This window comes from Notechis scutatus, chromosome 13 (genome assembly GCF_049901735.1).
Source record: "Notechis scutatus isolate UNSWTSFEM ecotype Mainland chromosome 13, rNotScu1.2, whole genome shotgun sequence".
Lineage (NCBI taxonomy): Eukaryota > Metazoa > Chordata > Lepidosauria > Squamata > Elapidae > Notechis > Notechis scutatus.
The window spans coordinates 13,635,420-13,660,194 of record NC_142021.1 but is presented as its reverse complement, the minus strand read 5'-3'; the positions used below and the strand labels follow the sequence as shown (position 1 = coordinate 13,660,194).

Genomic DNA, 24,775 nt, shown 5'->3' with positions numbered 1-24,775 from the left:
TAGATGATAGATAGATAGATAGATAGATAGATAGATAGATAGATAGATGATGGATGGATGGATGGATGGATGGATGGATGGATGGATAGATAGATAGATAGATAGATAGATAGATAGATAGATAGATAGATAGATAGATAGATATGATGATAGATAGATAGATATGAATAGATATGATAGATAGATGATAGAGATAGAGATGATATAGATAGATAATAGAGATAGATATAGAGATAGAGATAAATAGAGAGATGATAGAGAGATAATAGAGTAGATAGATATAGATAGATATAGATGAGAAATAGATAGATATAGATGAGAGATAGAGGTAGAGATAGATAGATGATAGAGATAGACAGAGATAGAGATAGAGAGAGATGATAGAGATAGATAGACAGATGGACGGATGGAGGGATGGATGCAGGGGTGGGACTCAAATTTTTTAACAACCGGTTCTGTGGGCGTGGCTTAGTTGGTGGCGTGGCTTGGTGGTCATGTGACCGGGTGGATGTGGCTTGGTGGTCATGTTATTGGCTGGGCATGGCCAACTCAATAACACTCACATCAAGGCACTCATCTCCTCGCCTGGCCTCTCATGACGGTGGGGATGCTGCAGCAGTCGTAAATGTGAAAAATGGTCATAAGTCACTTTTTTTCAGTGCCATTGTAACTTTGAATGGTCACTCCACACAAGCAAAGGACCAGCAAAGGAGGGGGAAAAAACTCCAGAGACGTTCCTGAGACAGGAAGTCTAGTCCTGCCAAGAATGTAAGAAGGGTTAACGGAGAGGCAGTTTCTGTAAGCAACCCCAGAATGTTTCCTTCCTGCCTTCCTTACAGGATTAGGCCAGTAATTTCTTCTAACAACCGGTTCTCCGAACTGCTTAGAATGTTAACAACCGGTTCTAGCGAATAGGTGCGAACTGGTAGAATCCCACCCCTGGATGGATGGATAGATCCGGAGCACAGTGGCATAGTGCCTGTCTGTTCCTCATCTGACCGCTGAAGGCCACAGAACTCTGCACCAAAGTAGCCTCTGGGCTCTTTTAATAATCATTTAATAATGGATCAGTTCTGTGCCACAGTTGGCCTCTTATTTTTAATCTAATGAAAAAGCAGCTTCTCAGCCGAAGGCAGCCCCTCCAATGCCCTTTCCTGGGCCGTGGTACTAATGCAAACACACACATGCGCATACATACCGGATGAAGAGCCTTAAATTGTAGCAGTAAAAAAAAGAGAAAGAGGGAGGAAAGGAGAATAAGTCAGGACCACTTTCCTCTGTGTGGGAAAACAGATCTAAATTCCATTCCAACCTAACATGAATGTGATCATTCACTTTCTAAACTGGGTGGGTGGGTGGCAGCCACATATAGTCCCAGTTCCTTTTTGTATTCCTCCCCCTCCTGCCCCATAAACTGTGGTGCCAAAATTCTGCTGCAAACTATCAAACGAAAGCCGTGCAAGTTTCTTAGGCAAATATTTGTCGTGGCTGTGTTGGGGATGGTGGTGGAGAAAGCAAAAAATGCAGAAGCCCCTTTAGAAAAAGGGGAAAGAATTCAAAACTGGAGATCAGGTTGCAATTGTTCTGTCCCTGTTCCACGGCTCCATTCTTCAGTCTAGGAAAGCTAACCATTAAAAAGCACCACTCTCTCCACCACCCGAAATCTCACCCTGAGACCCAAAAAGTAGGATTCCTTTGTCAATTTTCTTTGTTAGAATAGCTTATGCCCAGATTTATAACGAGGCACCCCCAGGGCTGTCAAATGTCAAGATAGCCACCATGATTGTGCAACCAAAGATCTCCCCCAACTTCCGTTTTACACACGGGGCTAATTGAACGATCCCCATCTTGGCTTGATGCTCCTCCCATCCTCAGCCCTTGACGCGGAATGGGACCACTCGCTGCAGCCCAGGCACCACGATCAACTCACTGCAGGATAATTCACTGTGGGACAATTTAACTATTCAATTTAATTATTTCAAATGATTTTAATCATTTTAATTTTTATCATTCGCATTTCATTCTGTCCCTCCTTTTGCATCCTTTCTTTAGTTAATAATATAAATAATAGTTCCACCGTTTCTTCGAGCTAGTTTAACTCTCGTCCCACAGTGAGTCAACCTGCGGTCATTTGGCCACGGCAAATTGTCATAGACCCCCCCCGCAACACGCCCGATTCAAAATGAAAATAGTATGTTTTTCAGAAGAGGCTGGACAGTCGCTTGTCTGAGATGGTAGAGGTTCTCCTGATTGAGCAGTGGGCTGGACTAGAAGACCTCCAAGGTCCCTTCCAGCACTATTCTATCCAAACCTTTCAAATCTACCTCCTCCCAACCCACAGGGACAGGATCTCTCCTCCAGGCAGAAGAGAAGAGTGGAGAGTCCTTTGTCAGGCAGAAAGAAAAATGTAAAAAGCCCAGTTTAAAGTCACAAGAATAAGGCATTTGTGTTTCAGATGGTCAAGGGGAGCCACAGGAAGAGTAATGTGGTGGCCTAGAGGTGGAGCTCTTGCCTCACAATTAGGAGGCTGGGAGTTTGATCCTAGGTAGAGGCAGATATTTCTCTCTCTGGGCACAACTGAACAAAACTCCACATTGACAACAGGAAGGGCATCCGGCCACTAAACACTCAGTTCCATTCAGTTGCCCAGACTCCACTACGCAAGGGATTATGGCAAGGGTCTTCCAACTTGGCAAGTTTAAGACTTGTGGACTTCAACTCCCAGAATTCCTGAACTAACATGACTAGAGGAGGAATTCTGGGAGTTGAAGTCCACAGGTTCTTAAAGCTGTCAATTTTGAAGAGCCCTGGATTATGGGGTTGTTAAAAGAAGATGATGAGATGAGGGAGAGCCACAGGAAGTTCCCACTCATGTTTGCTGTTGCTCCAACATGTTTGCTCCACAGGGAGTCGGAGTGTGGGAGCTGGAATATATGCCCAGAGTTAACCTTTCTGTGAAGGAGGAGGAAGGCAGCAGATACTCAAGGTGACTTACTCCACGTCTCGCTTGCGGATGGCTCTGCCAGAGCCCATGACGTCAGCCACTTTGGAGACCAGGGGGTCATAGTTCATGCTGGCCAAGGCCAGCACCTCTTCACTCCTAGAAGAAAAAACTCAGGGCTCAGGAGTGGAGGTTAAGAGCCACTGCTACCAAGCCAGGGTGCATTTCCCACAAGGCAGGAGGTTCCAGTGGATCCCAAGGGAGTTTTCCCCAGGCACTTTGCTTTTTTTTTTGCACCCAGGTCTGCTGAGTTGACCCAACGAACTGAATGGGATGATATGAATGGAACACAAATGCTGACTAATTATATTCGCCTGACCCACTTCATTGGCTCAAAGAACAAGCTAGCAATCCCAGCATCCCTCATGATCAAAAAAGACAAGATGTCTTTTCAAACTCCCTTCTGCAGATGGAGCTGTCCAGCAGAAACAGACAGACTGCTTTCTTGAGGCAGCTGCTGTGCATTGTTGACTTATTTGAAATCTGTGGTCTACCAAGACACCGAGATCCCTCTTGCAAGTACAACTGCTAAGCCAGGAACTGCCTATCTTGTTTCTATTTAACTTTGGAACCTGACCCAAATGTGCTTTTTCAAGAGGCATAAGTGGACAAATCAGCTAAATGTTGTAAATGCCACCAGACACCTGGATCAGATTACCATATGTGGTGGACATGTGTAGAAGCCAAAAAATATTGGACAAAAATACATACGTGGTTGGAGAAGATGATGCAACAGCACAGTGATTTTGAAACCCGAAATATTTTTGCTGGGGATTTTACCAGGAATTTATAGTAAAGAAAATGTATATTTGATTATTTGTGTATTAATTGCAACTAGAATTGTATTTGCACAAAATTGGAAAAGTGAAGAGATTCCTACAGATGAGAACGTGATTATGAAAATATTAGAACATGCAGAATTGAATAGGTCAACACTTGCAATTAAAGAGAAGGAACAAACTAAATATTATATGATATGGGAACTATTTTACCGATGGTTAGAGAATAAATATGAAAGCTAGAAATAAATGATTAGCAAAACATAAAAAATATATTAATAGAATTAAATAAGTTAAGATGATTGTTATAGTATTAGATATGTTATGTATATTAATATTAAGTTAAGAGTAGATAAATAATGAATATGGCTGTAAACTTTAATTGTTGTTGCACAAGATATCTGTACCCAGACGATACACTGTTTAATGGATTGTTTGTATGGGTTTGTATGGGTTTGGATGGATTGTTTGTATTAAAATAAAATTTTTAAAAGTGGACTTGTTTTTTCTTTGAGGACATTTTGCTTCTCATCCAAGAAGCTTTTTCAGCTCTATTATTATTGTTGTTAAACATAAAAATTCAGTGTCTACATAAACAGTGTGTTGTCTGGGTACAGTTAATTTTGAGAAATAATAATAGTAATAATAACAATAATACTTTTCACTTACTTACTTAGTAATAATCATAATAGTATTTCATCATAATAGTATTTGCTTGTCCATTCTAGTGAACCTTCCTTATGTAAATCATTCCCTTATACTTTTAAATTTATAACTTCAGTTTCTGTTAGTTACCCATTGATAAAATAAGTCCCATGTTAAAACATATCCAGTTTCTTCCTTCTCCTTAATTATGAGTGTTAAGCTTCTTCAGCTCTGACAGGATAGTGGGGAATGGAAGGATGGAATGGAAGAAAAACCAGAAAGTCCAGTTGCTTCCTGAAAAAGCACCTTTGGGACAACCAGGACTGAGAATCTCTACAGACTTTTAATTTGGGATGAAAACCCCTGGAATGGTGTAGGAATAGGAATGGATTTCCAGAGGGAAAAATTGCAGACTATAGGAACCATTTGTACCACTCAGGTAACCCCGAGGATACAGATAAACCTCCAAGTGGCCTGAATGACCCTCTAAAAGGATGCAAATGACCAGCTGCCTGCAAGGAACATAAATCCTTCCATTCCCTATCATCCAAGTCAGAGCTGAAGAAGCTTCTGGAATGAGAAGTGAAACATCTTCAAAAGAAAAACCAAGAAAGTCCAGTTGCCTCCTGAAAAAGCACCTTTGGAACAACCATGACCTGGATGACAGAGAATCTCTACAGACGTTGGGAACCTGACGTTTCTCACCACTGAACAAGGATGCTGAACTGGATGCAGCCCAATATTCAAGTCAATCAAAATTCTTTTGACCTTTGGAAGCCTGGAATGGTCCTTGGTGAGCTTCTTCAAAAATGTTTTTTTTTTAGTACCATGTTTCTCAACCTTAACAATGCGGGATGATCTTCCATCTCAGAATTCCCAGCTATGCAGGCAGGAGAATTCTGGGAGTTGAAATCCACCCATCTTAAAATTGCCAAAGTTGAGAAACACTGTAAATCTGGAGTTTCGTGGCCAAGATAATAAAATAAAATAAAATAAAAACTTATATTATTCTTGGAAGCCAAAATCAATTGCACAGATTCAGCCAGCTTCTGTAACATCAATACACAAGCAGCTGTATTTGCTTATCACAAACTAAGCATAATTTTGCAACACCTCATCATGGTGGTTTTTAAATTAAAGCTTTTCATGGGCACTTACTTAGTGTAAAAGGCTACAAATTTAAGTTCGTCTAGGTCTCCCCGAATAATCACATCATCAAATCCTTCTCCATGACCTAGAAAAGAAAACCAATGTGTATCTGTAGGAAGCACTAAGTTTCTTTTTCCTATGCTAATCTATGTTAGTCTGACATCTTTAACCTAATTTTACACTTTAAAAAGTGTAAAAATATGTTATAAGAAAATAATTAATACTGCACATGCATAAATATATATAGAGCATTCTGAAATAAAGACACATTTTTAAAATGTATTTCACCACATTTTTTATGGAGCACTGCATTGCAATGTGGAGAAAACAAGGAGAATTTTGCTGTGAAGTGCAGGTAAGCCGACAAGGTGCAGAGTTCGCTCCCTTCTGATCAAGAGTGGAGAAGAAGACATTTTAAGGCACCCTAAATTTGATGCTTTCTCCAGCCTTTCAAATCTGGGCTTAATTTCATAGCGCGAAGTGTACATAGATACAAGACTTCTGCATTTCTTCCACGCTTTCTGAGGAAGAAACGTGATATCTGTGGATTTTGCCAATCTGCCTGAGTGGATTCTTTTTTTTAATTTTATTTATCCAATGTATGTGGCCCCTCCACCTTAATGAGTGACTGTCTGGGCAGCAAACAGAATGTAATAAAAACAATAATGAACATTACAAGAGTTAAAATACAATATACGTACCGGAGAACATCAAACAGCTCCCCACCTCCCAAAACCAGAAAGGCAACCAAGAAGCAGGTCTCGGCACACTGTCTAATCCTAAACTTTTCTTCCCTCACCTGCATAGCGAATACTTTTGCCAAACATGGCAGTCCACAGGTAAGGGACGGTGCTGATTTCGGTCCCATAGGCCAGCATGTTCAGTGCTGCTATGCGCCCTGGGATGCAATAGAGAATGTAACAGAGAAAGTCAACCAGGCATATGAATTAGGTCTTTAGAGCAACATCAAAAGTGCACTTGTTCATTATTCAAATGGTGTAAGCCAGCGTTTCTCAACCTTGGCAACTTTAAGATGGGGGGGCTTCAACTCCCAAATTCCCCAGCCTGGGGCAGAAGGGTGGGGGGAGAATCAGCATCATTGGATTCAGGCCAGTGGTGGGATTCAATTTTTTTTTACCAGTTTGGTGGGCATGGCATGGCTTGGTGGGCGTGGCAGGGGAAGGATACTGCAAAATCCCCATTCCCTCCCCACCCCATTAACCTGCTTTCCAGCTCCATTCTCCTGTGCAGGGCAACCAAAGGAGACCCAGCCAATCAGATGGGACTCAATGGGAGGCAGAGAAGAGATGGGGTTGGCGGGGCCAGTCAGAGGTGGGATTTGCTGGTTCTCTGAACTACTCAAAATGTCCACTACTGGTTCTCCAGAACCAGTCAGAACCAGCTGAATTCCACCTCTGATTCAGGGGCCCCCTCGTGCCCCCCCGCCCCCCGCGATATGTTGACTGCCCTAAACTACATGGAAGAACCAAGACTGACTGCAGCTACCTGCACCGTTTGCGAAGGGCTTCCCAGGACTTCCAGGGGGGAAACTGAGACTTCACTTCCACGACAACAACACCCACCGTGCATGTGAGCCATCTGCCAGTGTGGAACGTTGGTCTTCTTGTGGTTCCTCAGTGCCAAAGGAAAGACCACTGCGTCGCCTGCAGCGAAAACTCCTGGAATGTTGGTCTGCATCATCTGGAAGGGAGAGAAGAGTGCTGTTGGCGGGGTGGTGGTGGCTTGCAGGGGGGGCAGGGAATGGTCTATTGTAGGAGGAAAGAGGGAGGGAAGGAAAGAGGGAAGGAGGGAAGGAAGGAAAGAGGGAGGGAGAGAGGGAAGGAAGGAAGGAAGGAGGGAGGCAGGGAAGGAAGGAAGGAAAGAGGGAGAGAGAGAAGGAAAGGAAGGAAGGAAGGAAGGAAGGAAGGAAGGAAGGAAGGAAGGAAGGAAGGAAGGAAGGAAGGAAGGAAGGAAGGAAGGAAGGAAGGAAGGGGCAAAAAGGAAGGAAAGCGAGGGAGGGAAGAAAGAGGAATATAAGACTTCTGCATTTCTTCCACACTTTCTAAGGAAGAAATGTGATAGCTGTGGATTTTGCCAATCTGACTGAGTGGATTCTTTTTTAAAAAAAATGTATTTATCCAATATATATGGCCCCTCCACCTTAATGAGTGACTCTCTGGGCAGCAAACAGAATGAAATAAAAACAAGAATGAACATTACAAGAATTAACAGAAGGAAAGGAGGGAGGGAGGGAGGGAGGGGCAAAAAGGGAGGGAGGGAAGGAAGGAGGGCTAGAAGGACAGGAGGGAGGGAAGGAAGGAACGAAGGAGGCAAGAAAGGAGCAAAAGGAAGGAGGGAGGGAAGGAGGGGGGGAGATGGATGCACTATCAATAGATTGTTTCAAAAGACAGGCAAAGCAAGCAGACTGAATCATTTCCTTAACTTTTTCAGTAGCAAATATGACTATTTGTCCAACCTCTTTTAAAAAATGCAACAAGTCAAGTGATCACTAGAGGTAGAGATGCTGAGGAATACCTGCAAGTTTCTTTAGGTACTTCTCCACAGCTAGCATCATTTAATTTTTATACCAGTTGCATCCTGATAGTTTTGGTTGAGTTTTTAATGGACAGCCCTATGACGCTTCCTGGTTTTCAGCTGCACAAGGGAAGCAAATAACTAAGAAATGGTTTGGTTCTGACTGAAGCAAGCAGAGCTGCCTTGTCCTTGGGCAAATATGGACAGTGAGAAAGGTAACCCAGCCCTGCTCTGGAAACAACACAGGGAGCCTGGCTTGTGAGGAAAGGAATGGGCTGCAGAACTTGCAAAGGGGCCGCTTTCCTTGGGCAAGATTTATAGCCCTTCCACATCTCCCCACCTCCACCCCTGGAGTGGCCTGGTTATCAGCAAAGGAGGGTTACATATTAATGAGGATTAACATTATTGGAGACGCCTGCTAAGACAAAAGAGGAAAATAATTACCTGGTTGGGGTTAGAACTGGAGGTTTGTTACCTTGCAGCTCACAAAAGTAAATAGGAAGATTAGTTTGTCTGGGCAGCCTCTCTTCCAAGGACTAATTAAACATGTGGGTCAATCACAGGACAGTCGCCATATTGAAAATATAAGATGCGATATTTTCCAACCCTGGGCACTGCTTGGTGTTTTCCACAACTGGCTTTCCCGAAGTAGCTTGCACTGCCATTTTATGATGACTTTTTTCAAACAGATCTAGCTGCACGGTCAGGTTTCTTCAAAAACGAGCTCAAGGCGGAGCGAGTTGGGGTCTTGCTTCCGGACTATAAGACATGAGGTCAATCCGGACAGATATTGAAATATAAATGGATATTTTCCAACCCCTGGGCACTGCTGTGTTTTCCACAACTGCGTAGCTTGAATTGATTTTTATATGACTTTAAACAGATCTGCTGCTAATTTCTTCAAAAACCGAGCTCGGAAAAGAATAGAATAGAATAGAATAGAATAGAAGAGAGAGAAGAGAAGAGAAGAGAAGAGAAGAGAAGAGAAGAGAAGAGTTGGAAGGGACTTTGTAGGTCATCTAGTCCAACCCTCTACTTAGGCAGGAAATCTTGTACCATTTCAGACAAATGGTTATCCAATCTTAAAAACTTCCAGTGTTGGAGAACGTACAACTTCTGGAGACAAATTGTTCCACTGGTTAATTGTCCTGTCAGGAAATGTCTCCTTAGTTCTAAGCTGCTTCTCTCCTTGATTAGCTTCCACCCATTGCTCCTTGTCCTGCCCTCAGGTGTTTTGGAGAATAGCTTGACTCCCTCTTCTTTGGGGCAGCCCCTGAGATACTGGAACACTCTCATCCTGTCTCCCCTAGTCCTTCTTTTCATTAGACTAGACATACCCAGTTCCTGCAACCGTTCTTTTCATGTTTTAGCCCCCAGTCCCCTAATCCTCTTTCTTGCTCTTTTCTGCACTCTTTCTAGAGTCTCAACCTCTTTTTTACATCATGGTGACCAAAACCGGATGCCGTATTCCAAGTGTGGCCTTACCAAGGCCTTATAAAGTGGTATTAACACTTCACATGATCTTGATTCCATCCCTCTGTTTATGCAGCCTCGAACTGGGTTGGCTTTTTTGGCAGCTGTAGCACACGGCTGGCTCATATTTAAGTGATTGTCCCACTTGGACTCCGAGATTCCCCTCACAGTATCACTTAGTGATATTGGCTTCTGCACAGCACACGGGCCAAGAAGTGAATATTCACACGACAACAATATTGTTTTATCAGTGGTCGAAGGCTGAGTTAGGAAGTAACGTTCATACCCATGGATGGGTGACCAGGTAAGTATCATAGAACCCTCAGCCTAGAAGGTACCTTGGAGGTCTTCTAGTCCAACCCCTCAAGGGAGGGGGCCTTATTGCATCCTGGAGAAATGGCTGTCCAGTCTTTTCTCGAAGATCTCCAGTGAGAAAAGATTGGGCAGCCATTGGACACTGGAGAGGATCTTCCTGGCTACATGAGCTCCCCAGTGGAAGAGGCTGCTACCTGTTGGGTGAAGTCTCCTTCGTTGGGGTTTTCAAGCAGAGTGTGGGCTCTCTGGGGAATTCTGGGAGGTGAAGTCCATAGGGCTGTAAAGTGGCCAAGGTTGGAGATCCCTTCTTAGTAGATCCCCAAATAAGGGTCAAGTTAACAAAAAGTTGGGGCTTTGGTCACACAGCTGCAGCCCCAACCTGAAGAAGGGCCCCCTTTCAGTCCTCCCAGCTGAGTTGGAGAGTGCGGTCTCTTCTCCCAGTACACACACACACACACACACACACACACACACACACACGCTTCTACTCAGATACTTTCAAATGGAGAGAAAAGAGATCCACACAGAACAAAACCAGCTCAAGATTTGAGTCAGGAAATAATCAGGGATTAAATTTTACTTTAAAATTTGAGATGGATGGATGGATGGATGGATGGATGGATGGATACCCATTCATCTTGCCTGAAACACTTCCACAGGGTGGAACTGTGGATTCCTTGGTGCTCTTTGGGTTTGGTGGTTTGCGCACCCCACTCTCCCTCGCACTGTTGAAGTTCCCTAGTTGGGCACTGCAACATCTGCAGGCAAAGCACCCAGCATCTGGGAGGTTATTATTTGATTATTTTTTATTATTTTTATTTCTTCTACCTTGTATTTTTATTTTCTGTAAGCTGCCTAGAGTCACTGGGAGCAAGTAGGCAGCTATATAAATTTGAATGAATGGATGGATGGATGGATGAATTGAATTGAATGAATGCAGAGATGTTATTCAGCAGGTTCTGCCCTGTTCTGGAGAACCAGTATCAGAAATTTTGAGTAGTCCGGAGAACCGGCCAATCCCCCCTCTGACTGGCCCCACCAACCCCATCTCTTCTCTGCCTCCCACTGAGTCCCGGCTGATTGGTTGGGTCTCCTTTGGCTGCCCTGCACAGGAGAACGGAGTGGAAAGCAGGTCAGTGGGGTGGGGAGGGAAGGGGGATTTTGCAATCTCCTTCCCCTGCCATGCCCACCAAGCCATGCCCACCAAGCCACGCCCACAGAAACAGTAGTAAAAATGTTTGAATCCCACCACTGAATGAATGGATGGGTGGATGAATTGAATGGATGGATGGATGGATGGATGAATTGAATTGAATTGAATTGAATTGAATTGAATTGAATTGATGGATGGATTGAATGGATGGATGGATGGATGGATTGAATTGAATGGATGGATGGATGGATGGATGAATTGAATGGATGGATGGATGGATTGAATGAATGGATGGATGAATTGGATGGATGGATGAATTGAATTGAATTGATGGATGGATGGATGGATGGATGGATGGAGGGATGAATTGAATGAATGGATGGATGGATGAATTGAACTGATGGATGGATTGAATGGATGGATGGATGGATGGATGGATGGATTGATTGAATGGATGGATGGATTGAATGGATGGATGGATGGATGAATTGAATTGAATTGATGGATGGATGAATGAATGAGCAAATGTCCAATGCTTGGCCAACCCCCCCACCTCCCCACCTCCTCCCTGGCTGGCCTGTTTGGATGCTTCTACAGTACCTTGTTCACCACGATGTAACCTTTGGAGTCCACATGGACCCCGCTCTGCTTCAAAAACCCGGTAGCTGGAGTGGCCCCTGTGCCAAAGAAAAAAGGGGCATTAGCAGTGGGAGGGACTCTTGACCCCCTGCCCCATTTATTTGAGCCACAGAAAAGACCATTCCCAAGTGCTAACTGCCCTTGACAAGGCCATCTGCTTTATAAATCATAGAAGGACAGACCGTCTATATAACTGGAGATAATATAAGTTTAAGTCCCCATTACCAATTGTTGTGAGTTTTCCCCTCTCTTCTCTCCTCCTCCTATTTTCCTTCCATGTTACAGTTTTTTAGCTTATCTTTAGATGGTGATTGTATGGCCTGTAGAACATTCTGGCTTTTTGGTGGAAAATTAAAATTAAAATGCTTTAAATAAATAAAATATAGCCTCTTTCTGCCCTGATCCTGATACTGCCTTGCTGACAAAGTCAAACACTTTTTGGGCTCCCCCCATCATGTCAACCCTTCTTTCTCACACTTTCTCACGGCTTCTGAAGACCCCGGTTTCTGATTGATAGGATGATTATCCTATGCAAGGATTCCTCTGAGTGGTGCAGTGGCCTAGAGGTGAAGCTGTCATCTCACAATCAGGAGGCTGTGAGTTCAATCCTAAGTAAAGGCAAATATTTCTCTCTCTGGGCACAATGAGAATATATCTGCTGAATAAAACTCCGCATTGGTGACAGGAAGGGCATCCAGCCAGTAAAACACTCTGCTAGTTCCATTCAGTTGCCCAGACTCCACCCCCAAGGGATTATGGGGTGATTAAAAGAAGATGATGATGCAAGGTTTTCTCTGTCTTAGATAAAACTTCACTTTCTCATTTTTTTCTCTTTTCCACAAATACAAATGTTTTTCAGACAACAAGTGGGTATTCCGGGTAGTTTTCTTGGAATCAAGATGGTCTTTTGTTTCTCTTCGTCTCTGATCTGCCCATTTGGTCTATTGCCTTCATTTTTGTGAACCAGCCGATGTCAACTACTGTATAATCTCTCTTCTGACTCTCCTCACTGAGCCTTGGGACTTACTTCAGGGACAATTTTCTTGGCAATCATAGGGAAGTCATTCTGCCACAGCCTCCTTTCCAGCTTAATCCTTGTCCTAGAATCTCCAGGTGGTCCCCGCTCCAAAAAAGTGGCTTTTATTTTTTTCAAACTCAGCAAATGTCAGCTAAGTGCTGTCCCCTGGTGGACAAAAAGAGCTGTATACTTATAATCAGGGCTGTCATTATGGGAAGCTTTCAAGGAAGGGCACCCAAAACACCAGGAGCACTCAGGGACATCCCCAGGGGGTTATCCAAAAGCTCAAGGTGGCCAAGAGCAACTGTTCAAAGCATGTAGGATGTCTCCCTTGGACGATTCCTCAGAGGCTTCCTCAGAGGTCGGCTCAAGGGAGGACGAGCTCATTCCTGGCACATAAAGAACTGGGTTAATTAATGTGCGTAGCCACTTTATTTAGCCTTATACTCCTTTCCTTTCTTTCTCTTTGCTGGTTATGGGGGGGGGAAGGGTTTCGGGCTTGCCACATTCCTAAGGGGGAAGAAGTGGAGACAGAGAGAGTTGTTTAGGTGGTTCTCCTTCCCGTGGGAACGAAAGCTGGCCCTGCTGAGACCTGGAGGTGGAGATTGATGACACCAGGCAACGTTGATTTACTTCTATTGGGGAATGTGATTTGGGGGGGGCTGTTTCTAACTTCCAATATTACGTGGTGTAATTCCAGATTGTGTTAGATCCAGAATTACAACAGACTTTGCCAATTTGATGCTTTCCTAAATAAAAGAAATTGTTTTGGAAGTCGGACTTTGCTCTTTTCCTTTTAAATGGATTTCATCACTTGGAAACCTGACATGATGATTCTGAACAGCTGGCCAAAAGAGATCTACAGAAGGCTTCGGCTGGGACCAGTCTGCAGGTGTGGACGGTCAGTGAAGAGAAAGAGGAGCAGCTGCCTTCCATGGCAGATCCGAGAGCACACAGGGCAGAGAAAAGACAAGAGCAACGGAGATCTGCCAGATTACTCGGGAGGAGGCCCTGCCTGTCTTAATGGGCTGCACCGGAAAGCTATTTATCACAGCAGGCAGAGGGAGGCATTGCTGAGAACAACATGTTGGGTTTATGGCTGTGTATGTTTATTCCTCGTGCTTCCTGCTTGACTTTGTGCCTTGGAGACTCTCTTGCCAAATGAGCTCTCGTGGATGTACTTTCAGTTTTGCCTGGGGGATTTAAGTTTGTTCAGTGGAGTTACTTGGAGCAACTCTCTACTGTTTTATGGACTATTGGCCAGGGACTGGTGGACTAATCTTGACTTGCTTGTGGCTGGATTGATTTGAGACAGTTCTGAGGCCAGGTGAAGGCTGGAGAACATCAATAAACTCTCTATGACACAACAGTCATTGGTCTCATTCAAGACTATGATGAATCCGCATACAGACAGGAAATTGTACAACTTGCCTCGTGGTGTAACCGGAACAATCTGGAACTGAACACACTCAAAACCGTAGAAATGGTGGTAGACTTTAAAGAGCCCTGTACACCAGAACAACTAGACACAAGGGCAATTTTCCCCCGAACGCCATCACTCTGCTAAAAAAATCATTCCCTCAACACGGTTCAACTATTTACAAAGTCTGCACTACTATAACTATTAATCTTCTCCTCACTCATCATCATCCATCCCCTCCCATTTGTGACTGCAACTTTGTGGCTTGTATCCTTACGATTTATATTGACTGTTTCCTAGTACGATTTGATTGCTTATTGTACCCAATGACTATCATTAAGTGTTGCACCTGATGATTCTTGACTTTTGATGAATGTATCTTTTCTTTTATGTACACTGAGAGCATTTGCACCAAGACAAATTCCTTGTGTGTCCAATCACACTTGGCCAATAAAAAATTCTATCTTCCCAAAACTCTCCATAAACCACACTTACGTGTGTGTGTGAGAGAGAGAGTGAGTGAGTAAGTGGGGCAGCACAGCATGGGACTCGCATAGAGAGTGGGCTTAGATTGTGCAGGCCTGGTGCCATCTTGGGCTTCTTGAGTCCCCCCAGAAGCCGCCCCCAAAGCACTCCAGAGACTTACCTATGCCGATCACGCAGACGTCTGCCCGGAGAACCTTGCCGCTCTTCAGCACGACCTCCTTCAGCTTTGGAGAAAGGTAAAGGGCAGCCAATTAAAAAAAAACTGGATAGATTTCTTTGACCCAGCCTTGCTTGTCTGGATGGAGGAGGCTCCTCACTTCTCCTTGGGTGAGTGGATGTGGCCGGGCTGTTTCAAACAGAAAGATCCTGGCCACCTTGCAAGTTCTGGGCAACCGAAAACAGTCGCTTATCTGAAATGTGACAGGTTCTCCCCCTAGAAGACGTCCAAGGTCCCTTCCAGCTCATTCATTTTATTGTTGTTTAGCCTCCCCAGAGGGGGCTGTGCCTCTCCTGCCTGCCTGCCTGGGTCCAAAGGAAGTCGCCGGCTGTCTCGCGAAGTGCCTCCACAACTGCGGACTTCCTCCCTCTGTGCATGGGCAGAATCCTAAGTGCTCAAAATGAGTCCAGATGGAGGATTTCCGGATCTCGGCTGCAAGGGCTGTGGCTGATGGGGCAGGCAGTCATGTCCAGAGGGGGCAAGATGAGGAAGGGCCTTGTTCTTGATGTTCATATTTTTCTTTTATAACCTCCCCCCCCAAAAGTCTCCTCCAAAAGAAACAGGAGGCTGCAGAAATGATGGGAAAACTCTAATGGTTTTTTTCTGAGAGCACATGCAACAAAGACAAATTCCTTGTGTCCAATCACACTTGGCCAATAAAGAATTAAATCTATCTATCATCTATCTATCTATCTATCTATCTATCTATCTATCTATCTATCTATCTATCATCTTATCTATCTATCTATCGCTATCTCTATATATCTATCATCTCTGACTCTCTCCCTCATCCGAGTCCTCGCTCTCCTCCACTGTCTGCACCTGCTGCTGCCTAACCACAACAATATCTATCTATCTATCTATCTATCTATCTATCTATCTATCTATCTATCTATCTATCTATCTATCTACAACCCATTAGTAATATAGCATATGTATTTATATTCTATCTATCTATCTATCTATCTATCTATCTATCTATCTATCTATCTATCTATCTACAACCCATTAGTAATATAGCATATGTATTTATTATTTATTCTCTATCTATCTATCATCTATCTATCTATCTATCTATCTATCTATCTATCTATCTATCTATCTATCTATCTATCATCTATCTCTCTCTCTCTCTCTCTCTATCTATCTATCTATCTATCTATCTATCTATCTATCTATCTATCAATCATGAACCAGGCATCCTGTTACATAGCTCTCAAGGTTTGCCACCTTTGCAAAAAAAAAAAAAAAAAACATTTTCCCCACTCAGCTATTAGTTCCAAAGCTTGCAAAGAGACTGCCCCCACCCCGCATCCAGGCCTGCCACCTCCAACTAGAGGCTCAACAGAGAGTCTTGAGCCCCCTCCCCCAAAAAAAGCCTAGCTACAATCAATTCAATCCAATCAGAATCGAGCTGGAAGGGACCTTGGAGGACTTCTAGTCCAACCCCCCTAGAGCAAGGGGCAGGGGGGAAAGAGGGGGAAATTTTCTGGGAGAGGCAGATGCATGTGTGTATGTGCAAGCACCTGCAATGGTTGCAGTGATGCCCGAGGGAGTGGGGCCACAAATACCCGCAACGAGGCTCATGCGGGTGGGACCAACCCCCCGGATGCTCCTGCCAATGCTCACCTGAGTGGGGCCATGAATGTGTGCAGATGTGGCCCAGTGGCAATTAGGCCCTGTACCATTTCAGACAGGTGGCTGCTCAATCTCTCTTTAAAAACCTCCAGTGATGGAGAAGGAAGGAAGGAAGGAAGGAAGGAAGGAAGGAAGGAAGGAAGGAAGGAAGGAAGGGAAGGAAGGAAGGAAGGAAGGAAGGATAACAGAATAAGAGTTGGAAGGGATCTTGGAGGTCTTCTAGTCCAGCCCCTGTTCAAGCAGGAGACCTTATACCATTTCAGACAGGTGGCTGCTCAATCTCTCTTTAAAAACCTCCAGTGATGGAGAAGGAAGGAAGGAAGGAAGGAAGGAAGGAAGGAAGGAAGGAAGGAAGGAAGGAAGGAAGGAAGGAAGGAAGGAAGGAAGGAAGGAAGGAAGGAAGGATAACAGAATAAGAGTTGGAAGGGATCTTGGAGCTCTTCTAGTCCAGCCCCTGTTCAAGCAGGAGACCTTATACCATTTCAGACAGGTGGCTGCTCAATCTCTCTTTAAAAACCTCCAGTGATGGAGAAGGAAGGAAGGAAGGAAGGAAGGAAGGAAGGAAGGAAGGAAGGAAGGAAGGAAGGAAGGAAGGAAGGAAGGAAGGAAGGAAGGAAGGAAGGAAGGATAACAGAATAAGAGTTGGAAGGGATCTTGGAGGTCTTCTAGTCCAGCCCCTGTTCAAGCAGGAGACCTTATACCATTTCAGACAGGTGGCTGCTCAATCTCTCTTTAAAACCTCCAGTGATGGAGAAGGAAGGAAGGAAGGAAGGAAGGAAGGAAGGAAGGAAGGAAGGAAGGAAGGAAGGAAGGAAGGAAGGAAGGAAGGAAGGAAGGAAGGAAGGATAACAGAATAAGAGTTGGAAGGGATCTTGGAGGTCTTCTAGTCCAGCCCCTGTTCAAGCAGGAGACCTTATACCATTTCAGACAGGTGGCTGCTCAATCTCTCTTTAAAAACCTCCAGTGATGGAGAAGGAAGGAAGGAAGGAAGGAAGGAAGGAAGGAAGGAAGGAAGGAAGGAAGGAAGGAAGGAAGGAAGGAAGGAAGGAAGGAAGGAAGGAAGGAAGGAAGGAAGGATAACAGAATAAGAGTTGGAAGGGATCTTGGAGCTCTTCTAGTCCAGCCCTGTTCAAGCAGGAGACCTTATACCATTTCAGACAGGTGGCTGCTCAATCTCTCTTTAAAAACCTCCAGTGATGGAGAAGGAAGGAAGGAAGGAAGGAAGGAAGGAAGGAAGGAAGGAAGGAAGGAAGGAAGGAAGGAAGGAAGGAAGGAAGGAAGGAAGGATAACAGAATAAGAGTTGGAAGGGATCTTGGAGGTCTTCTAGTCCAGCCCCTGTTCAAGCAGGAGACCTTATACCATTTCAGACAGGTGGCTGCTCAATCTCTCTTTAAAAACCTCCAGTGATGGAGAAGGAAGGAAGGAAGGAAGGAAGGAAGGAAGGAAGGAAGGAAGGAAGGAAGGAAGGAAGGAAGGATGGATAACAGAATAAGAGTTGGAAGGGATCTTGGAGGTCCTCTAGTCCAGCCCCTGTTCAAGCAGGAGACCTTATACCATTTCAGACAAGTGACTGTCCAGTCTCTCCTTAAAAGCCCCCAGTGATGGAGTGCCCTCAACTTCTGGTGGCAAGCTGTTCCACTGGTTAATTGTCCTCACTCTCTCCCCCCCCCCCACTCCATCTCTTCCATGGTCCACAAAGATTCAATCAATCAGCATATGGGGAACAGGCTTCTCAAGAGCCCCCTCCTGTGCTGGAAGAATCACTCCCCCAAGAATATCAATCAATCAATCAGAATAAAGCTGGAAGGGACCCTGGAGGTCTTCTAGTCCAGCCCCCTGCACAAGCAGGAGAACCCATACATCTCAGACAAGTGGCTGTCCAGTCTCTCCTTAAAAGCCTCCAGTGGTGAATCTCCCACAACCTTTGGTGGCAACTATCCACTTTTGACCTCACCCCCTTCCTAAGAGGTCTGTAAGGGGACGTGCATAAGTGCACCATCCTGCCTACTGTCCCTGTCCTATTGTCCCCATTTATCAGTACCTATTTCCTGTAGTCTTACTCATGTTTATACTTATGCCTATTATCTTGAAAGCGATTGACAAATCAAATCAAATCAATAAATAAAACTTCTGTTCCACTGGCTCATTGTCCTCGCTGTTAGGAAGTTTCTCCCTCTCTCTGGAACACCCTCCCACCCACCCCACAGAGATTAGAATGGCCCCCACTCCAGCCCTCTTCCAGAAGCCCCGGAAGGCCTGAAGGTTCTGCCAGCGGGCCTGGGGAACCCAGAGAGGGATGGAGCCCATCGAGAACCAGCCAATGGCTAGAGTGATCTGCTGTAGTAGGGGCGGAAGTGGGAGTTGGGTGTTTTCCCCCAAATTTTGTTCTATTGTACTTTACTAATTTATTTGATTCTTTTTTGTTAGTTTTTATTGGTTTTTTTATTTTTATTTTTTGTTTTAAATATGGTTTTACATTGTGTAAGCCGCCTCGAGTCACCATGGGCGAATAGGTGGCAATATAAATTAAACAAACAAACAAATAAATAAATAATCTCTCCCTGATTAGTTCCCCTCCATTCTGTGCATCCAACTCTACCTTGCCCTCCTGTTCCCGCAGTTCCGACACTTCGGTCTGCATGTAGAACTTCACTCGGTTGTTTTCAAACATCTGTCCGAGGGGAGAGGAAGGGGAGAGAAGGTCGAAAAACATGCCCCTCAAAAGAAGGCCTGACCCCTCCCCAAACATGCCCCCTCCAGGCAGCTGCCTTGCCTTCATGATGGCTCGCCCAACCTTCTCTCCAAAAGATTTCCTGAAGGGCACTTCTTCCAGCTCCACCACCGAGACCGAGTGAGCCTTCTCCGAAAGGTAGGCAGCCACCTCCATCCCTGCAGAATGCCAGAGGGGGCAGGAGGGTTAGGAAGACACTGCGAGAAAGTCCCGGGACAAGCAGAGAGCCTGCGGGTTTGGTGCCGCACAAAGGCAGAGGTTCTGGCTGCTGAAATGGGTCAAGTTGGGTGAAACGAGGACAAAAACAACAGCTAAAAACAGAAACATCTCCATCTTGGATGCAGAGTTTAATTTTCAAGACATATTTAGCCTGTGTTCACACACTGTACTAAACCATGGTTCCTGAGACCATAATTAAGCACACGCTTAGTCCAAACAACTCATTTTATTTCAACGCTAGGAATTATGTTCATTCCCAGCCTGTAATGAGTCCCAAACAGTCCCTCGAGATAAGCACCCACCTTTCTCTCCTTTGAATTGCTGCCAATAAGTAAAATGCCAAATGAACTATAAAAAAACCAACCGAAGTACAAAGTCCGCACAGAGCTTCAAGGATTTATGCGAACACAGCAAATGACTTTGCTTCCTGCAAAGGTTTCTCTACCTTTGCACTTCCTTTATACCTTAGGGGAGGGGCAATCACCTCCAAGCCTTACTCCCGAGTCGCCCCTTTTGTCTTAGTTGCTCTTGCCTTCTAGCAGCCCTGTGCACATGTGCATTGGGAACAGGCTCCCCTGGGTCCTCTGCCTCGCTGCTGCCAGACTCTGGAGGCTCTAGAGGCAGCACCCCACTCCCAGATGGTCCTGGCCCCATCTCTGCATCAGACGCAGGACTCTCATCCGAGCCCTCCCCAGACTTCTGGATTGGCCCATGTTCCACTGTCCGACTCTGCTGCTGTCTGCACAGGCTGCTGGCGGACCACAACACATGGTTTCCTTAATCATGATTTGTACAATAAACTACAAGCAGCAGGATCTGCTTTGCATGCCATCAACCATAGATACCATGTTTCCCTGAAAATAACACTGGGTCTTATATCTTTTTTGGAACAAAAGACCCATTAGGTCTTATTTTCGGGGATGTCTTATTTTGCAGATGCCCATTTGCTCCCTCCCACCATCTGCTTGCCCGTGGCTGCGACGACTTATAGGGCTTACCAGGGCAGGTGCACTTTTCGCCCAGATGGAGAAATGACAGAGACTCGAAGCTTTTTCTGCTTGCAATTGGGGCACTCCGAAATGCAGCAATTAGCAATTAGGGCTTATTTTCAGGGAAACATGGCAGTAAACCATGCTACTGCATGCTAAGCTCAGATTAAACAAACCCCATTATGAGTCAGCTGAGGTTCCGAGGCTGTATATGCAGCAGCCTTTGCTCACCAAGGAAAGAGGCTCCCACCACCACGGCATTTTTGCCAGTGGCCACTTTGACCACCCTGTTGGCATCTTCCACAGCACGGATGGTGAAGACGTTCTCCACTTCCTTGCCTTTGCAGCTGAGTGTTTTGGGTCTGGAAAGAGAGATTGGAAAGGTCAGGCCGAGGCATCCTCTAAAGCAGCCGTCTCCAACCTTAGCAATTTTAAGACTTGTGGACTTTAACTCCCAGATTTCTTTTGGCTTCATGCAAGGAAAGCAGCAGAAGCAGCAGAAGTCTTTCTTTCTCTCCCTCAAACTCTGCCAGAAATGAGTCTTTATGAGACTTGTTGCGCCGGCGCATCCTCTTGGAGCAGGAGGCCTTGCAGGGTCCCAAAGACTCATTTCTGGCAGAGTTTGGGGGAGAGAAAGAAACTTTTGCTGCTTTCCTTGCGTGCAGCCAAAAGCAGAAGAAGAAAGAAGTGGAAAGAAGCAGCCCGGTGGCCAGGCCAGGCACATGGGGCACGTGGGGCAAGTTTCCCCCCTCCGCCTTTCTCCCCTCCCCTCACTACCTTGTGTGGTTTGCAATGCAAGCGACGCAAGCCTTGTGTACCCGCAGGCCATGTGGGTGGTGCAGACTTGTGTTCCCACGCAGCCTGGATTAATTGCTTTGGGGGTGACATTTCTCTGCAGACCACCAGTGGTTCCTGGCCCACTGGTTGGCAACCACTGTATTAGGGGAATCTTCTCAGATTTTGCATCCAGGCCAGACTAGAGAAGATTCAATGGTATTCAATGGGGAACAGAACTTGCCCTCTTGTGATTACTTAAAGATTCCAGGCTAATTCCCCACTTGACTCCTCCTGCTGGCTCAGCCAGTCTCTGACAAATTTGGGGTGCAAAAAATCCTCCAGCCTAAAAAACAAGACCTCAACACTTGGTGTAAAACCTTCTAGGGGCCACTTACGTGTTTCCTGTTGCCAGCAGCAACTTATTGTACTCCATCTTAAACCCATCCTTGAAAATAGCCGTCTTGTTCTTGACATCCACTGCTGCCACCTGAAACAGTATGGACAGATCCTTAACAGTAATTTCTTAGCTCTTCTTTGTTTTCCTATCAGAGCAACACACAGCTACAGACTCGTTATGTCCCTTCAGCAGCTGAATCAGAGGAGGAGGAGGAGGCCTGGGAGTCAGGGTCAGCATCCAGGCAACCTGAGAGGTCTGAGAGGAAAGAGGGAATGGAGCTGGCAGGCAGAGAGAGAGAGAGAGGGGTGGAGCCTGGGCCGTCCGTCAGGCCTCAAATGGAGAATCAACAGCCTGCAGGTCTGGAGGTGGCTGATAAGGAAGAGGAGGAACAGCCGGGTCCAGTGCCTGACGCATGGATGTGCAGAGGAGAGGAGAGCAGTGGAAATCTATGGGCTGGTCCTTGGGACGGAAGAGCCACTGCTGCTAGCAAAGACCCACTCTAGCTCTGGGGATAAAAGGCAGGGGGAGGAGATGAAAAGGTGTAGCAGACAACCATTCATCTCCCTGCTGGACGGACTTATTAGCCTGCGTTGAGAGAGGAACTTTTTGCCGGGGCTGCTGGCGCTCTTAATAAAGGAATCTTTGAGTTAACTTCAGAGGGTTGTCGTGTTTGGGGAGCTGGGTCAGAACAAGAGTCCACACTGGGGACAGGCTTCAAGGATCCAACTGCATCCATCCTGCCCATTTTAGGAGATGAAATTAGGCCGGGTGATGTAACCTCCCTCCATAGGCACCTGGTTTGGTAAAGCAGTTCTCGAAAGGGTGGGTTAAATCAAACCATCTCTGGATTAATAACAAAGTCCATTTTTGAGTGCACGTGGCTCACAGACTCTCCCTTCACACATCCCACAAAGAGAGCCAGGCCTTCTTTGAAACTCCTCTCCCCCCCCCACACACACTCACAGACAGACCCTCACCTGCATTTCAGTCAGGACCTCAATGTCGTTTGTGCGGAAGAATTCTTTCGGACGCAGAGCAATCTGGTCAGCGTGGGAATCCATTGACTGAAAGCAGAAGTCAATTCCGTTCTTAGTAAAGGTAAAGGTTCCCCTTGCACATCTGTGCTAGTCGTTTCCGGCTCTAGGGAGCGGTGATCATCTCCATTACAAAGCCAAAGAAGAGCCAGCACTGTCCAAAGACGTCTCCGTGGTCATGTAGCCAGCATAACTAAATGCTGAAGGCGCACAGAATGCTGTTCCCTTTCCACCAAAGAGGTCCCTATTTTTCTACTTGCATTTTTTACATGCTTTCAAGCTACTTAGTTGGCAGAAGCTGGGACCAGTAACGGGAGCTCACTCCATTACGCTGTGCTAGAGATTCAAACCGCTAAACTGCCGACCTTTCAAGCTCAGCGTCTTAGCCACGGAGCCACCACGTCCCTTCAATTCTATTCCTAGATGACTTCCGGTGGCGTTTCCGTCAAAGATGGATCAGAGACCGCGATCATGTGCGGCTTTGATCCATGTTTACCTTGTTGGAAGGGTCCCTGTAGGACCGAAACCATCTGACTCACCTTGGATGGGTGGGGGAAGAGGGGGAGATCGCCAGCTGGGTCGAGGGGAGCCACATCTCCCCTCCCTGGCTAGGTATTAACTCCCCTGGAAGACGGGGAAAAACGGCAGTTTAATGGCTGCCCTGAAGACGGAAAGCTGCCAGGACCTAAGTATGCGCTGGAGCAGTGAAGTGATGAGCGACATGTAACCAGAATAAAGAACCTGAATTTTTTAAAAATAACCCCGCGAAGCAGAAAGAAAGAGCCCTTGCTTAAGAGTATGACAGCAGCAAACAGAAAATAAGAGGAAAATATAAAGTAAACAAAATTGGATTATAAAAAGCTACAACGAAATTAGAGATTAAATTTGGAAACAATACATATAATTTGGCATCAATTAGGCATTGGACAAAATGCTGGACTTGCCTGGAATTGACTATATTTAAGAAAGCTAATAGTGGAAATAGTTGAAAATTAACGTTAATATAATTGAAAAGAGAAAAGAAAAGAAATGTTAGGCATCCAGAAATTAGGCGTAGTAATCAATCACTCCGAGACAAGCATAATCTCCAACTGATTTATTAGGAACAGCTCTGGTACGTCTATGGAAATTTCCAAAACTGAAACTCATTCCCAGCTTATCTCATAAAGTCCACCCTATCTCCTCCCACTTACTACACTTCATAAATCACGAAAACCAATTCACTACAGCTGGAATTTTTTAATGCGACATATTAAATAACCTTGAACTGTTCAACTCCTTCACCCACCTTCATTGTTCACATATATTCTTGTGGCAGCTGAATCTCAGAGCTGACAAGAACTTTAAAAAGTGGAAAGTGATATAGAGTGCCACCTAATGGTTAAAGACTTTTTTCCTTCATGATTTTATGGAAAATCACTGGTCTTATAATTGCTATGAGATAAAAGAATAATAAAAGAACATGAACCCCAGAAACTTTAAAAAGGGGGAAGAAATTGTAGTAAGAGGATAAACGAAGGCAATATTCTGGGACTGTTGCGTGTTGATTGTAATAAAGAGGCAGAAGGATTAATAAGGGCAATAGAGACAAAAGGAGACTTTTGGCAAGGATCGCAACAAAAGACTTTGAATTTTAATAACTCAACTGATTTTTTTTAAAAATGGAAGGAATAAGCAAAGTCGGAATTGCAAACTGTAAGAGGAACGCTGAAAGAAAGAAGGGAATTATTGGACATACTGGCAAAAACAATAATGGCGATGCAGCCCGTAGAAGAACAAAGAAATCTCAAAGAGGAGGAGTTAAAGGAAGAGGAAAGTGACTCAGATGAACATGAAGAACAAGAGATATTGCCAAAAGACATTAAAGGAACTAAAACTATGACATTGATGACAGTTAATAAATAAAAGAGAAAACGCTCCCAGGATTAAACACAAGAAGAAGAAATTCTACAAGAAGAAACTTCAAAAAAGAGAAAGGGTGGGGGAGAAGGTGGGTGACTGGCAGATGGAAATAAAAAGGAAAGATCGGGAAAACTTAGAAAAGGGAAAACTAGCTAAAACCAAGAGAAATGACAAGGCCGAGAGATTTAGAGATAAGGGTTAGATAAGATAAAAAAGGGGGATGCCACATGGGAATGTATTTGGGTATTTTTTTATTA

The 24,775-nt window shown here is 45.0% G+C and overlaps 1 protein-coding gene across 4 annotated transcripts in view; it reads right to left on the bottom strand.

The window, feature by feature from the left end:
• The window catches only part of AIFM3 (AIF family member 3), a 67,456-nt gene that overhangs the window by 1,237 nt on the left and 41,444 nt on the right, over positions 1-24,775 (bottom strand). For all 4 annotated transcript variants that reach the window (XM_087943092.1, XM_087943091.1, XM_087943093.1 and 1 more), the window contains 11 exons: positions 22,560-22,646; positions 21,581-21,672; positions 20,640-20,770; positions 19,243-19,358; positions 19,069-19,140; positions 14,774-14,837; positions 11,651-11,727; positions 7,158-7,275; positions 6,374-6,472; positions 5,584-5,659; positions 2,996-3,100 (listed from right to left, as the gene is read on the bottom strand). In XM_087943092.1, the coding sequence (XP_087799218.1) occupies positions 2,996-3,100; positions 5,584-5,659; positions 6,374-6,472; positions 7,158-7,275; positions 11,651-11,727; positions 14,774-14,837; positions 19,069-19,140; positions 19,243-19,358; positions 20,640-20,770; positions 21,581-21,672; positions 22,560-22,646 (1,037 nt within the window). The remainder of the gene's footprint in view (positions 1-2,995; positions 3,101-5,583; positions 5,660-6,373; positions 6,473-7,157; positions 7,276-11,650; positions 11,728-14,773; positions 14,838-19,068; positions 19,141-19,242; positions 19,359-20,639; positions 20,771-21,580; positions 21,673-22,559; positions 22,647-24,775) is intronic.